General features: G+C 49.6%; 2 protein-coding genes across 2 annotated transcripts in view; one reads left to right on the forward strand and one right to left on the reverse strand.

Moving 5' to 3' along the window:
* Positions 1-14,093, forward strand: part of LOC309588294 (protein ELYS-like) — a gene marked incomplete at its 3' end in the record, with an annotated part of 58,994 nt that overhangs the window by 30,085 nt on the left and 14,816 nt on the right. The window lies entirely within an intron of this gene.
* On the reverse strand, positions 32-8,848 carry LOC309588156 (saccharopine dehydrogenase-like oxidoreductase). The gene is made up of 12 exons (XM_082307079.1): positions 8,593-8,848; positions 8,246-8,358; positions 7,310-7,390; positions 6,702-6,831; positions 5,073-5,122; positions 4,491-4,621; positions 3,841-3,958; positions 2,553-2,672; positions 2,365-2,421; positions 1,720-1,831; positions 822-903; positions 32-359 (listed from the first exon to the last, which is right to left on the reverse strand). Exons 1-12 carry the CDS (start codon positions 8,798-8,800, stop codon positions 254-256), a joined length of 1,308 nt encoding a protein of 435 aa, XP_082163205.1. The 5' UTR covers positions 8,801-8,848; the 3' UTR covers positions 32-253.

A 14,093-nucleotide genomic window follows, 5' to 3' on the forward strand; every position in this document is an offset into this window, starting at 1 on the left:
ATTAAACAAAATTCTAGAACTAGTACCCAGTAAGTCACTGCTTTAATAGGCTTGTGAATTAAAACTCAATACCCTTTATGGGTTTGCTCACTACAGCACATAGCATTATGATTTTTTAACTCAATTTTTCTTCCGTTTCTGCTGTAGACAATAGCACAGTGAACCTATTTTATGACTAGGCTTTTGCAGCCAAATGAGTTTTGTTGGAGTTAGACTCAGGAAAGGTGTTAGTTCCCACAGTTACGTTCTGACTTCAGACTTCAGGCTTGCTGATAACAGAGAACTCAACGCCGTGTTTGTTGAGGCGATCAATGAGTTTTGTTTTAGAGAAGGCAGCTCCCGGAGAATATACACCACCCCTGTCAAGGAAAATCGACAGAGAAAAACATTAGTGGTACAGCAATTGAATGACAACCCCTTTTTTTGAAGTCAAAGATGTGCCTTCCTGCCTAAGAAAGAAAAAGCCACTTTGTCCCACAGGAGAGCATACGAGGAATTTGGCAAGCTGGTTATAGTCAGAGGTTCGCTTCTGCATCCAAACTCAATAGAAACCCTTCCATTAACTGAAAATATAGACACCAGAGCAACAGATGCGGCAAAAGCATTACCAAAAACCTACGACTACATCCTTTCAAACTGAAAGGCAGATGAAGAGTAAGCGGCTTTAGATCAGCTTGTGGTGAAGTATCTCCCTTGCACAGCCATTTGGGTCAGGTAACACAGAAATCCACAGGGTTCCCACACCTGCATTTTCCAAGAGAAACATACGCACACAGAAGCTTTAAGGAAGACTGAGCTGTTCTGCATGGGCAAGTACTTACTGCTTAGGCAGACAAGCTGCATCTTCCAGAAGAGACAGAGCTGCTTGCACCATTAAAATTGATGTAGTAACATAGCCAGGATCTGACAAAAAAACCAAACAACGTACAGCGTGTTAAAGTGTAGACTGTATCTTGCTCTGCCCTACAGCACGCTGAAGAATCATCTCTTTGGCAATGAAACAGCCTTCCCCCTTTAAGAACAGCTTTTTTACCTGTAGTCATCCCAAGTAGCTGGTGAAGTCCTTAAGATCTAATCTGGACAAACGCTGCTTCAAATACAGGCCTATAACCACACAACCACCATGAGCGATCACCTCACAGTGACAGAGGGCTCTCTGTGACAGCAAGAGCTTTCCCTTTTTAAGCAAGGCTTAAATTCAGAATTTTGCTGTGAGACTGCTGTGTTCAGCTACATCTCTAGTTATTTAAAGAAGCTGTGCTTCGCTAACTCCTTTCTGAATATGCATCCTTGCTCTCTCCTAACTTTACTTCAGGTGTCATCGCCCCTCAAAGGGATGATCTGAACACGAGTATGTTCCAGCTAGAAATGATACCGTCCCAGATCTGTTTCAGCTCTCTCACAGGGGACTGGAAATAAACAGGTAGCAAGTCCAGGCTGTAACAACTGAAAACTATCCTTAAAGCACTCTGCAAAAACGAAAATTGAAACGGGGAAGGTCAGAAGGAAAGAGAATGACAGGAACGCAAATGCATCGGCTATTTCCAAAACCTGGTCACAATGAATGCCAGAAGCCAAGGTAATACTCGGTAAAGGCTCTTGTCTTTGTCCATGTTGCAAGTGCTCCTCGAGGGTGGAAGGAATAGCAGCGGAACCATAAACCTATTTTAGAGCAGGGAACGCGAGGCAAAAGCAGTTCCCTGCTACTAACATACATACCTGGTGCTTTCACTTCGGTGCAGATCTTTACATTCGGTTTGCCATTCTGGGGATCTTGCCCCTCACTGTAACCCTCGCCAAAAAAAGTCATTGTAAAAGAGGTTCCGTCGATCTGTAGCGGACAAGACAAGCGTGGTCACCAAAACAGTAACTCACTTATATCACGCAAGCACAAGCAGTAAATACAAGTATTCCATTATGCCAAATACCATGAACTATCTAAACATGAGAGGAGTTACTCTCAGTTATTGCTTAAAAGGTACAACCTAAATTTTTAATCACTTCCACTTTGTTGGAACTCTTATTGTTCTAAAGTCCAACTACTTCTCAGTGCTTTCAGTCCTGGGTTTTTGCTACTCAGTCTCCCTCTGGCATCACCTTCGACAGACTGAGCGCCGTGAGCCACCCAGGTAAATACATCAGACCCAGCAACACGAGCCACTTTTTCCTCACAGGAGTCCCACCTACTTTGTTGTCTAATAGCAGAAGGCATGATTATTTACATAGTCAAAGCTAGCTGAACAGGCACGCACTATGTGCATTTAGAAATTACTTCTTTGAGACTAAGCAGCTGACTCCAGGTTACTATTCCACCATTACCATAACAGATTTCTTCAGTAATTGTGATGGAGAACAGTCAGTTACCTGTTTCTGGCTTGGTCCTTTCTTCGTGAAGCGTCCAGCAGAGAAAAATTCCGGGTACTATATAGCAACGGAGGGGCATAACGGGGGGAGACCAAAAAAAAAAAAAAAAAAAAAGACCAACAGTTAGCTGGGGGGGACGGAGGGGACAGACTCCAAACACTTAATTCTTTTGTGTTTTGAACACTTACTTTTATCAGAAGTTTTCTTCCAAAGCTAAACTTCACAAGAAGAAGAAATAAAATGCCAGCAAACATCAGCTTGATAACAGAGCCCAGACCACCTATGTTCACATAAGCACCATACTGCACCTGAGGCAAAAACATATTTCCAGTGATAGTATTTACATGAAAGTTTTTGCATCAATTCATTTGGAAAAACAAGTCTACCTCCAAATTCGCATGCGGTTGTTTGATACCAGGGAGCGCTGTTCAAATAGGGCCTTAAACAATCGTCTTCGTTCTAAACAACTCTCTGACTGATGCTTCACTTTATAATTCATCATGAGAAGGCAATGTAAGTACAGAATGGCGAGGGAGCGAGCATGGTAAACAAGAGTGGAAAACTTTAAAGAAAGATGTGTTTTGGTATCCGATTTCAGGCTTCTTTCCCGAGATCTTCCTTTCCTCCTCTTTGTGCTTTAGTTCAAGAGAAACCGAGACCTTACTTGAGAATTCCGGAACAGCAACGGCAAGCCTTTCGCGTTAGTAGTTCCCAAGTATATTTTTAGAGCGCTGCCTCACCTTCACCTCCTAACTGATGCCTGTGGCTCTGCACGGCTGTCATACAGATTGTTGGTGCTGGTCTCCTCTCAGGAAACCACGGAAAACAAAACCTAAACGCCTTTTCCACCACCACCACTTCACATCGCCTTTACTCTGCACACCAGAGACCCAAGCGTCAAAGAAGTCTCCAGATACAAGTGAGCAGCACGTGAACGCTTTCTCAGAATGTTTACTACTCTACAGTGACCTGACTACAGTTACACACACTACGGTTACGATGCTCTAGAAGCTCTACTGACACAACAAAAAAAGCCTCTGCACAGGAACAGAATTTAGTCTGTTGATCGTTCCCGAAAATCATGAAGCCTACCTTTCAAATACTTCTGTGACTCAAGGCTTCCATTCCCTACAAATACATAATCAGAAATCAGACAGCATGAGAGCCCTACAAGAGGCTCTCGTCACTATTATGCTAGCAGCAATAAGCAAGCTCATCAGGCAGGGTACCGGGTAGAACGAGACAGGCCAGCGCACCCAGAAGAACCTGGACCACATCAGGTCAAGCAGCTTCCCAAGGTGGTCAAGACAACAAGCCGCCTTCTTTACAGAAGCAAAAGCACGTCGCAGGTCATTACTATTAACCTAACTCCAGAAACGCTACCACCCAGATCTGCACCAAGAACAGTTATCACATAAAGGAAAGATTTGTTGAAAACGGTAATAAAGACAGAGTATACCAAGAACAGTAACTTACAGGTGTTTCCTGAAACTCTGTGTGCAAATAACGCTGAGACCGTTTCACAACGGAAACGTCAGATCCCATGAATGGCATGGAGTACTGTCTGAATTCCCGACTGTAAAACACAAGTCCTCTGCAAATGGGAAAAAAAAAAGTCAGAGAAAACGTTCACATGTTCACGCAAACTGAAAGAAACGGATCGTAACGGCCCTACCAATACTGGCTTTTCCTCAAGCATTTTTATGACATTCTCTCTTTTCACTGAAAGCAAACCTTTCCAAATTTATCCCTGCCTCAACTCAAGATTCCGTGCACTACAGCAAGGATGGATTTCATCATCAAAATAACTTTCTCCTCACATTTCTTTTCTCCGTTCTACTGACCACCTCTGAAATCAAAAGTCTGCCACGTCACTAGAAGCCTTTCAGAACAAGTTAACTTTGAGACCCACTAAATGCTGGGATATGTTCTTTTTTCAGTAAAATACAAACAAGTCAGTAAGACCAAACTTACCTTCAACTCTACTAGACGAGCATCGACGTGTTCATGCTATACTAACGTCCTAAATGCATCTCTTCAGTATTTAAACAATACGTTCACAATCTATATAATAAATACTGGAACTGTGAGAAGACAGCATGTTTCACATCTTACACTTCTTATACCTTCTTTTAAGTTTTGCACCAACTACTGGAACAGGGGCATATCCTATCTTTTTTCGAAGCTTCCTCAGGTTGTCTTGATCCATAAAGCCATAAACAGCTGACTTCCAGGTCCCATCATGTACACCAGCACCCTGGTGACAGACCACGAAACAGTAATTAATTCAGTATCTAAAGGTTTCATGTATTATTTTAATAAGGACCTCAGAATTACTACATATATTACACATATTACAATTATTACACATATGTAGTAGGATTACATGCCTTGAAGTATACTGACACACTGTGCATCTGTGGTAGTTTACTTGCGTGTGAATCCCTCCCACACCTCTGCAAACACTAAGTCTTTCTTGAAACAGCTTAACACAACAAGCTTTGGGTAGACAGCCTATGCACACGAACCTTACAAAAGGGTGTTTGCTTGGGATACTTTTACTAGCTCCTGAAGTTCTCAGACTCATCATCAAAGAACCGCCAGCTTGTTCCCTGGTCTCAATTAATGTAACGACAGTTATTCTAATGGGCTACGGCGGTGTTATCACAGATACCTCCGACCTTCCAAGAAGGTGTAAGCCAACTAACCTCAGGCCCAGATTTCACCGTCAGGAAGCTTTCGACAGCAGTTAAGGTACCTTTAAGGGAGGAGAAAACATTACTTGGCATATAGAACAGAACAGGCGATTTCAGTTGGAATGGACCTACGGCCATCGTCTACTCCAACTGCCAATACACAGCCGTTCGTTCCCAAAGGCAGAGTCACATCTTTACCTCAAAGTAAAATAAACTAAGTTCCACGGCTAGTTTAGTTAGCAAGTATCAAACTTCTTACGTAAAGTACCTCAATAAGGGTCGCTAATAGTAAATATTATCTTCACTCATTACGTTCTTCATTTCTCTCACCTAGTGAATGCGGTAATGTAAATAATCAAGGAAAAAAAAAAAAAGGAAAAGGCTACCAAGAGCCATATTCAGCTTTCCTCCAAGTTTCAAAATAAAGGATGATGTAGGCTGTGAAAACCGAGACAGACTTAGGCATTTTGGTAGACCTTAACTACAAAAACAAAACAAAACAAAACAAAAAAAACCCACCACACCACAAACCAAACCCACAAAAAACCCAAAACACACAAGATATCCCAAACCACTGAATTTTAGCATAGCTTGTGTTTTGCAAAGAATGCTTGCTTAGTTGTGATGAACAGCAAACAAAACAACTCCTCCCAATTCTGCTTGGGTTTGCCGTGCTCAGTTCCTTCTGAGATTGGAAAACGGCACTTGTATGGGCCAATTTCAATATAGCAAGCAACTGCATAGAGAGGTGATAACACCATAAAGTCAAAATAGGAAGAGAGAAAAGACATCTTCACTCAAAACAAGTATCAGACATCAAATTATAACCCCACGAGCAACCAGATACTCATTTCCATGCCTCTCCTCTCCCTCCCATCCGATCCAGGTTACGCTTCCGTAAACCAAACGTTGATGACACACTCCAATGTAGAGCAACCCCACTTAATAGCAGTTTCAATAGCATACAAAAGCAAAACATGTGGATACTCTTATCTGCCCTTCCAAATGAACGTCAGACCTGACGAACACGGGAACCTCATTTGAGATGAGGATCGAGTACTACTCGCACAGAGTTAAATCACCTCACATCTTTTCTCAAATGTATTTTTCCTCTTTCAGTTACTGTCTAGCTGCTCCTAAAGCAAAAGGCACTGCATGGCACTGTCTGTCTACTTACACTCGTACAACGGCTTCTCAGTGCTTGCGGTAGAAAAAGAAAACTTACAAAACCTCATTGCCCACTAATTTGCCACCCCTCTCCTGCAGCCTTCCTGTCCCCACTGTCTCTTCCCTACAAGATTCGCACTGCAGAAGAGGCAGCGCGCGGAGGCTTGCCTAGGGACGTCCACGCGCTGGCTGAACAGCCCGCTGCTGACGACCGAAGGTTCTGGTCTCGCAGTGAGCAACGTTACCTTGAATCCCTCCGCTACCTCACGACCGATCTTCTCCAGTCTAACGGGAATATGATGTACTTTTAAGTTTTTATCTACCAGATTTGGTTGAAACTGGTCAGCTGGTAAGGGCACATGAAAAGAGGCACCGAAAGAGTTTCCACATAAGCACTGCTGCTTTAGGAAACCAGGTGAAAGCGGCATCTGCATTTCTTTTTCAGCATAAGGTCAACGCTTAACTTTAAGTCACCTTGCAACTGGTCTCTGGTGTACAGGACTCCCATATCGGCTGGTATAGAGTCAAAGCCGCAGCTTCCAACGACATAGACCCCCTTCTCCGCAGCTTTTTCGTTGTATTTCAGGTACATTCCTTCCAGAAACTAAAACACAGTCAGAACAAACATTTTAAGCAGAACGCCGTATTTGGCCACACCCAATATCAGCCACCAGTGCTTATACTGTCATATCATAGCCCCCTACGTACTTCACACCCCTTACAAGCATCTTTAAGACAGATACACGATATGCCCGTTTTATGGTACGAAAGCGTCACAGCAGCGCAAAGAAACGTGATCTACGCAAAATTCCTGCGTAGACTCACAACCGCGACTTCCAGCGGAGTTCAAAAATTTTGCATTTCCAGAGAGAACCTGAGAGCCCCTCGTCTAAAGGTAAGAGAGCTATACAACTCATACGCATTAACGTGCTTAAAATACTTAATGCATCTTAAAACCCTAGGTCAGGGGGCAGAATTTGTCTTCATGTTCAAAAAACACGAGCAGAAACAGGAAACACACGAAACAAACGCTCCTTTAACAGATCCTTGACATAAGGCAGCATTTTCCTACCGTCACATACCTGGGGTTCTCCACTGATGTCGATGCAGCTTGCACCATTTTCAACACAAGCTTCTACCACAGGCTCTCCAAAGAACCTATACTATAGAAGGAAAGACCACCACGCATAACAAAATAAAACCCACACGCCACAGCTCACCCAAGGTGCTCCAACGAAAACATACGTACCTACGATAAAAGCAAACACTTGCTGGCTATTGACTTGGCTCAGCGGGGCAAAGACGGAACAGGACTTGTAGTTTTGGGGGGTGGGGAGAAGGAACAGCGCAACAAACTTCATCGCTGATAACGGAGTTTGCTGCACAGACTACTCCACCGCTATTTCTCTCGTAAGATCAGATCGCCGAGGCCAATTTAACGTATCCAATCTCAACCTACGCTTTTTGCACTCATCCTATCAGCATATTCTCTACTTAAATACTCCCCATTTCACAGACGTTGCCATGACCCAACTGCCAGCTCTCCCACTTTGATCCCCTCCGAGCGCGCCGGCAACATTGCCCCTGCAAGTTTTACAGGGGCCAAGGACTGAAACCGGCGAGGTCACGGGCTTCCTTCCCAGCTCCATTTTCAACCCCGGCACCAGGCGAAACATCCTGGCCCAACCCAAAACTCCTCCCCACTTTACAGGCAGTTTCTTCTGCTGCCTGTGAAAGGCTTAGCCGCCACCCCCACCCGCTGTACTTCCGTGAGACTCCTCCGTGAATGGCACCACCAGAAACCGTGGTGGCAAGCCTTCAGGCGACGACAGGACGCGGGGGCACTCCTGGGTCCGTTTCAAAAGGCTACGCCGCCCCTGGGCGGCTCCCGGAGCTCCGGAGCCCAGCGGCAGCTCTCCCGGCAGGGCAGCAGCTCCCAGCGGCGGGCAGCCGAGCCGCACGCAGCCGAGGAGCGGCGGCGGGCGCCGCGGGAGCACCGCCCGCATCACCCCACTCACCGGCCCCACGCAGTTGAGCACCAGCCGGGTCTGCCTCGCCATGGCGGCCAGCGAGGCCGCGTCGCCCACATCGCACAGCAGCACGCCGACCTCCGCCCCGAGCGCCGCCTTCCCTGCGCACCGGAGACCGCCGTCACCGACACCGCCCGCCGCGCCCGCCTCCTCCCTCCCCGGGCCCAGCCGCCACCTCCCCGGCGCAGCCCCGCCGGCGAGGGGCTCGCCCCGCTTCGCCCCCCGGCCCTTCCCGTCACGGCCGCCCGCGGGCGGCTCCCGGACACCGGCGACATCGGCCGTCCCCGGACAGCGCCACGGCGCTGCGCCACTCGGCCCCCCGCCGCGGCCCGCACCCAGCCTCTCGGCCGCCCGCTCCAGCGCCGCCTGCAGCTTCTCCCGGCTCCGCCCGGCCACGGCCCAGCGCCGGCCGCCGCGCAGCTCCCCGCCGGCCGCCGCCCGCGCCACCTCCTCCACCACGAACTGGCCGGTGAAGCCCGAGGCCCCGAACACCACCAGCTCGTAGGGCCGCTCGGGCGCCCCGCCGCCGCCGCCGGCCGCCATGGGGAGAGGAGCCGCCCGAGCCGCCGGTCAGCGCCAGGCAGCGGCCGGTACCGCGCGGCCCCGCCCGGGCCCCGCCCCTCGCTGGCGGGGGCGGTGCGCGAGGCCCGCTCGAGGGCGGCCGTTACGGCCGTTGCGGCGACGGGGGGCTGGCGGTGCCGAGCCGCGGGCGGGGCTCCGGGCCGGCCGGGCCCGGCGGCGGCACAGCCCCGCCCCGCTCCCAGCGCAGACCCGCGGCCCGCCGGTGCCTCGGCCGCGGCCGGGGGAGAAGCGACCTTCGCTCTCGTTCCGGCAGCGAGGAAAGAGGGAGAGGTGCTGCCTCTCCGGGGGGCTTAACGTACCGTGACGAGCAAATAAAAGCATACCGAGATACGGCCAAGGGGTTTCGGAGCCCAGCAGTTCAAGGCACAACGTTTGTAGGCAGAGGCCATCGTGACTGGTCCCACAGCAGACATCCTCCCTCCTGATGAGCAGGGCTCATTACTAGGGGTTATTGCCATAAGCGTTTCAGCACAGGTAATGTAGATGAGCTGAGGGCTGTTGCTAGTCAAAAAGACGACCTTCATTATTACCTAGAAGTAAAATGAAATCCTCTCTTTCCCCCACAACTCCAGCAGCTATTTGTGTTTCGCTCAACAGCAAAAGCTGGAAGCTCCCGTTGCGCTGGGGAGAAGCAGCGACCCCGCAAAGCCACGATGGTAAGGAGCATTCGCGACTGCACGGCGCGGAGAGGTACGCTCGTGTCTCGCTGCTTTTCTCGGCCAGGCTGCTCACCTGGGTTCCAGAGGCTCGCAGCAGGTCACGCGGGAAGCAGCTGCGTGAATCCTGCTCGCCGGCCCTTTCTCCCCGGGAGCATCTGCCATGTCTGAACCGCTCCTGACAGATGCCTGTCTAACCTGTCTGAAAATCTCTAGTGACAGACGCTTTCACGCGGTTCCCCAGGAGTCTCCCCCTGCGCTTTGTTGTACCTGCGGCTGGAGACAAGAAGCTGGATCTCCACATCCCGTGCTGTCAGCCCCACGCTATTTCTCCTGTTTCTAGAGGACGTTGGTAAAAGATGTAATCCCTGAGGAGCGTGTAAGAAAGATGCTGCAAAGCCGGGAACTTCCATGCACCTTCTCAGTCTTCCCTAGGTTACAAAGCACTAGTTCTTTTGATCTTTCCTCACGGGCCGCTTCATACATACATTTTTTTCCTGTTCTCCTCTGAACGCTCTCCAGCTGGTTTACCTTTTTCTTGGAATCTAGTCTCCACTACTAGGCCCCCCATCCACATTGTCAGTGCTAAACTGATCGAGAAGGTTATGTGATCTGCCAGAATTTACCCCCGTTGCTACAGGCCCCCCACATTTGCCTTTTCTTTTCACAAGCGTCCCATTGCTGATGCACCTGCAGCTCATGATCTGTTCCACCACAGAGGCCTTTTCAAATCACTGCTGCCTAGCCCGTCTTTTCCCGTCTCAGATTTGTACTGAAGATTAATGATGTCCTTTCTGAATACATTCGAAACATCTCATCGCCCAGGCACCAGGAGATCCTCACCTCTAAGCATCAGCATCAGCTCCTTGAGCAGTGCTGATGCAGTTGTTTGTAGGCCCACGCTATCAGCTGTACCAGTGAAACGACTCAGTCTAACAACAAACAAAGAGTGGGGGAGGGAAGGACAAAGACCGGTTTTGTGTTCTTTTTTAATCCAGATCATTTTGTTGATCTGATTTACAGAGCAACCCCGCAAAACCAGTTTCTTGTGTTTGAGGGCACCGAACATCTCATTAGTCAAGCTGGCCTCTTACTACCTTCCCGTCCTTCCTACACACTGGGAGAATTTCCAGCTCTGCTCCTAGTACTGTTGAACTCCTCTGAGCTACTTTCCTCTTACGCTCAGTGGACCTGCTGTTTACGAACAGAGAGGGCCCGGTGGGCAATGTGGTGGTCAGAGGCTGTCTTGGGCTCAGCGACCATGACATCATAGAGTTTTCGATTCTTGGAGAAGTAAGGAAGGGGGTCACCAAAACCGCTACCCTGAACTTCAGAAGGGCAGACTTTGGCCTGTCCGGGAGCCTGGTTGACAGAGTCCCTTGGGAGGCAGTCCTGAAGGGCAAAGGAGTCCAGGAAGGCTGGATGTTATTCAAGAAGGAAGTCTCAAAGGCGCAGGAGCAGGCCGTCCCCATGTGCCCTAAGTCGAGCAGGCAGGGGAGAAGAGCGGCCTGGCAGAACAGAGAGCTTTGGCTGGAACTCAAGAAAAAACGGAGAGCTTACCGCCTTTGGAAGAAGGGGCAGGCAACTCAGGAGGACTACAAAGGTGTTGTGAGGTTATGCAGGGAGAAGATTAGAAAGGCGAAGGCCCAGCTAGAACTTAAACTGGCCGCCACCATTAAAGATGACAAGAAATGTTTTTACAAATATATCGGCGACAAAAGGAGGGCCAGGGAGAATCTCCCTCCTTTGCTGGATGCGGAGGGAAACATTGCCACGAAGGATGAGGAGAAGGCTGAGGTACTTAATGCCTTCTTTGCCTCAGTCTTTAAGAGTCAGACTGGTCATCCTCGGGGTTTTCAGGCCCCTGAGCTGGGAGATGGAGATAGGATGCAGAGTGAAGCCCCGGTTGTCGACGCGGTGGCAGTCACTGACCTGCTCCTCCACCTGAATGCTCACAAGTCCATGGGGCCAGATGGGCTCCGCCCGGGGATACTGAGGGAGCTGGCGGAGGAGCTGGCCAAGCCACTCTCCATCATTTAGCAGCAGTCCTGGTCAACCGGGGAGGTCCCCGATGACTGGAAGCTAGCAAATGTGACGCCCCTCTACAAGAAGGGTCGGAAGGAGGATCCGGGGAACTACAGGCCTGTCAGCCTGACCTCGGTGCCGGGGAAGGTCACGGAGCAGATCATCTTGAGTGCCATTACGTGGCACGTGTGGGACAACCGGGGGATCAGGCCCAACCAACATGGGTTTATGAAAGGGAGGTCCTGCTTGACTAACCCGGTCTCCTTCTATGACACGGTGACCCGCGTAGTGGATGAGGGAAAGGCTGTGGATGTTGTCTGCTTGGACTTTAGTAAGGCCTTTGACACTGTCTCCCACAGCATTCTCCTGGAGAAGGTGGCTGCTCACGGCTTGGCTAAGTGCACTCTGCGCTGGGTTAAAAACTGGCTGGACGGCTGAGCCCAGAGAGTGGTGGTGAATGGAGTCAACTCCAGTTGGAGGCCGGTCACGAGTGGTGTTCCCCAGGGCTCAGTGTTGGGGCCGGTCCTGTTCAATATCTTCATTGATGATCTGGATGAGGGGATTGAGTGCACCCTCAGTGAGTTTGCAGATGACACCAAGTTGGGTGGAAGTGTCGATCTGCTGGAGGGTAGGAAGGCCCCACAGAGGGACCTGGACAGGCTGGATGGATGAGCTGGGGCCAACTGCATGAGATTCAACAAGGCTCAGTGCTGGGTCCTGCACTTGGGTCACAACAACCCCATGCAACGCTACAGGCTGGGGGAGGAGTGGCTGGAGAGCTGCCTGGCGGAAAGGGACCTGGGGGTGTTGGTTGAGAGCCGCCTGAACATGAGCCAGCAGTGTGCTCAGGTGGCCAAGAAGGCCAATGGCATCCTGGCTTGTATCAGGACTAGTGTGGCCAGCAGGACCAGGGAGGTGATCGTGCCCCTGTACTCGGCACTGGTGAGGCCGCACCTCGAGTGCTGTGTTCAGTTTTGGACCCCTCACTACAAGAAGGACATGGAGGTGCTGGAGCGTGCCCAAAGAAGAGAAACAAAGCTGGTGAAGGGTCTGGAGCACAAGTCTTATGAGGAGCGGCTGAGGGAGCTGGGGTTGTTTAGCCTGGAGAAGAGGCGGCTGAGGGGAGACCTTGTTGCTCTCTACAACTACCTGAAAGGAGGCTGTAGCGAGGTGGGGGTCGGTCTCTTCTCCCTAGTAACAAGTGATAGGACGAGAGGAAACGTCCTCAAGCTGCGCCAGGGGAGATTTAGGTTGGGTATTAGGAAAAACTTCTTCACCGAAAGGGCAGTCAGGCCTTGGAACAGGCTGCCCAGGGCAGTGGTTGAGTCTCCATCCCTGGAGGTATTTAAAAGAAGGGTAGACGTGGTGCTCGAGGACATGGTTTAGTGGTGGACTTGGCAGTGTTAGGTTAACGTTTGGACTCGATGATCTTAAGGGTCTTTTCCAACCTTAATGATTCTATGGTTCTATGAATTTTCCTCTTCTGCCACCAGCTCTCAGAGAAAAGCCTGTTTTCTTCAAGGCCGCTGTCTTTGGTCTTCCACTCTCCCTTCTCCTTTGCAAAAGCTTTGAGAAAACATTGCAACAACAAGCAATAGGTGTTTTTTCCCCCAATTTGAAGTTAACAAAAATTGTTATTTCTTCAGACTTTGCGTTAATATTTAAAATTGTTCAGTGACAGGAGACTGTAAGGAGCCTGCAAATTGCAGAGGGATTCTGACATAGCTTGCAGGGCTGCCGGCGACACTCGGCCGGCTTTCTTCATCCCTCTGCTCCAGAAGCTTGCCTCTCTTGCCTTCTCTCCCCCTTCCGTACTTTCTCCTTTCCACACCTAATCCCCTGTCGCTCCCAGAAAACAAGGCCATTTATAAACCTACGACTCTGACTCAACCATTTTTAAAGAATGGGGACTGCACAAGCTTCCTCGGGCCATGTGTGTGTGGTAAGACCCGCACTGTGTTGTTCGGCAGTGGCTTGGCCAGCGCAAGCTGGTAGGCAATGCTGAGAACCCTGTCTCCTCTCAGTGAGGGACACTTTACCCCAAACTGGGCAGACTTACCCTGTTTATCAATCCACAGCTCTCAAGATTTCCTCTACTCTTTCAATGTCAGCTCTATTTCTTTAGAACAGAGCTGCTGGAGCAAGATAATTCCCGTAAACTGCAGCTTACACAAGCAAGAAGTCAGGCTTTCAGAGCTGCAGAGGGCCACCTGAAAACCAACTAGAGGGGCATCAAAACACGAGGCAAACCTGAGGGGGTTTTGCTTATCTAAAATGCCATTACGGTAGCTCCAACTCATTTTTTCTCAAGAGAGACCTGTGGTTGGCAAGTGGAAGAGTTCTGTTTGCAGACATCTCCGGTGTCACGCCAGCTCACCGCGTTAAAAAAGAACAAAAAGCAAAGGCTCTAAGCCAGTTTACATTCCTGCTTGTGAAGCTAACAAGCAGACAGATAGCTTCCAAACTAGCAAACATCAAGGCAATGTCAAGACTCTGATTTTAAAGGGAAGGCTTACAGCAGTCTCGACTGAAGGCAAAAGTTAACCTGTCTCCCTAGTTAGTGTTGCCAGTAC

Source organism: Platalea leucorodia (genome assembly GCF_965183815.1).
Source record: "Platalea leucorodia genome assembly, chromosome: 3".
In the NCBI taxonomy this organism is placed as follows: Eukaryota; Metazoa; Chordata; class Aves; order Pelecaniformes; family Threskiornithidae; genus Platalea; species Platalea leucorodia.

Bases quoted from the DNA above. Each gene is read 5' to 3' on its own strand.
- LOC309588156 (XM_082307079.1), bottom strand. From the start codon at position 8,800: ATGGCGGCCGGCGGCGGCGGCGGGGCGCCCGAGCGGCCCTACGAGCTG. The intron at 6,832-7,309 runs GTATGTGACGGT...ACTGTGTTTTAG, and splicing joins ACATCAGTGGAGAACCCCAG to TTTCTGGAAGGAATGTACCT. The intron at 5,123-6,701 runs GTGACTTAAAGT...CCTCCCTTAAAG, and splicing joins CACCAGAGACCAGTTGCAAG to GTACCTTAACTGCTGTCGAA.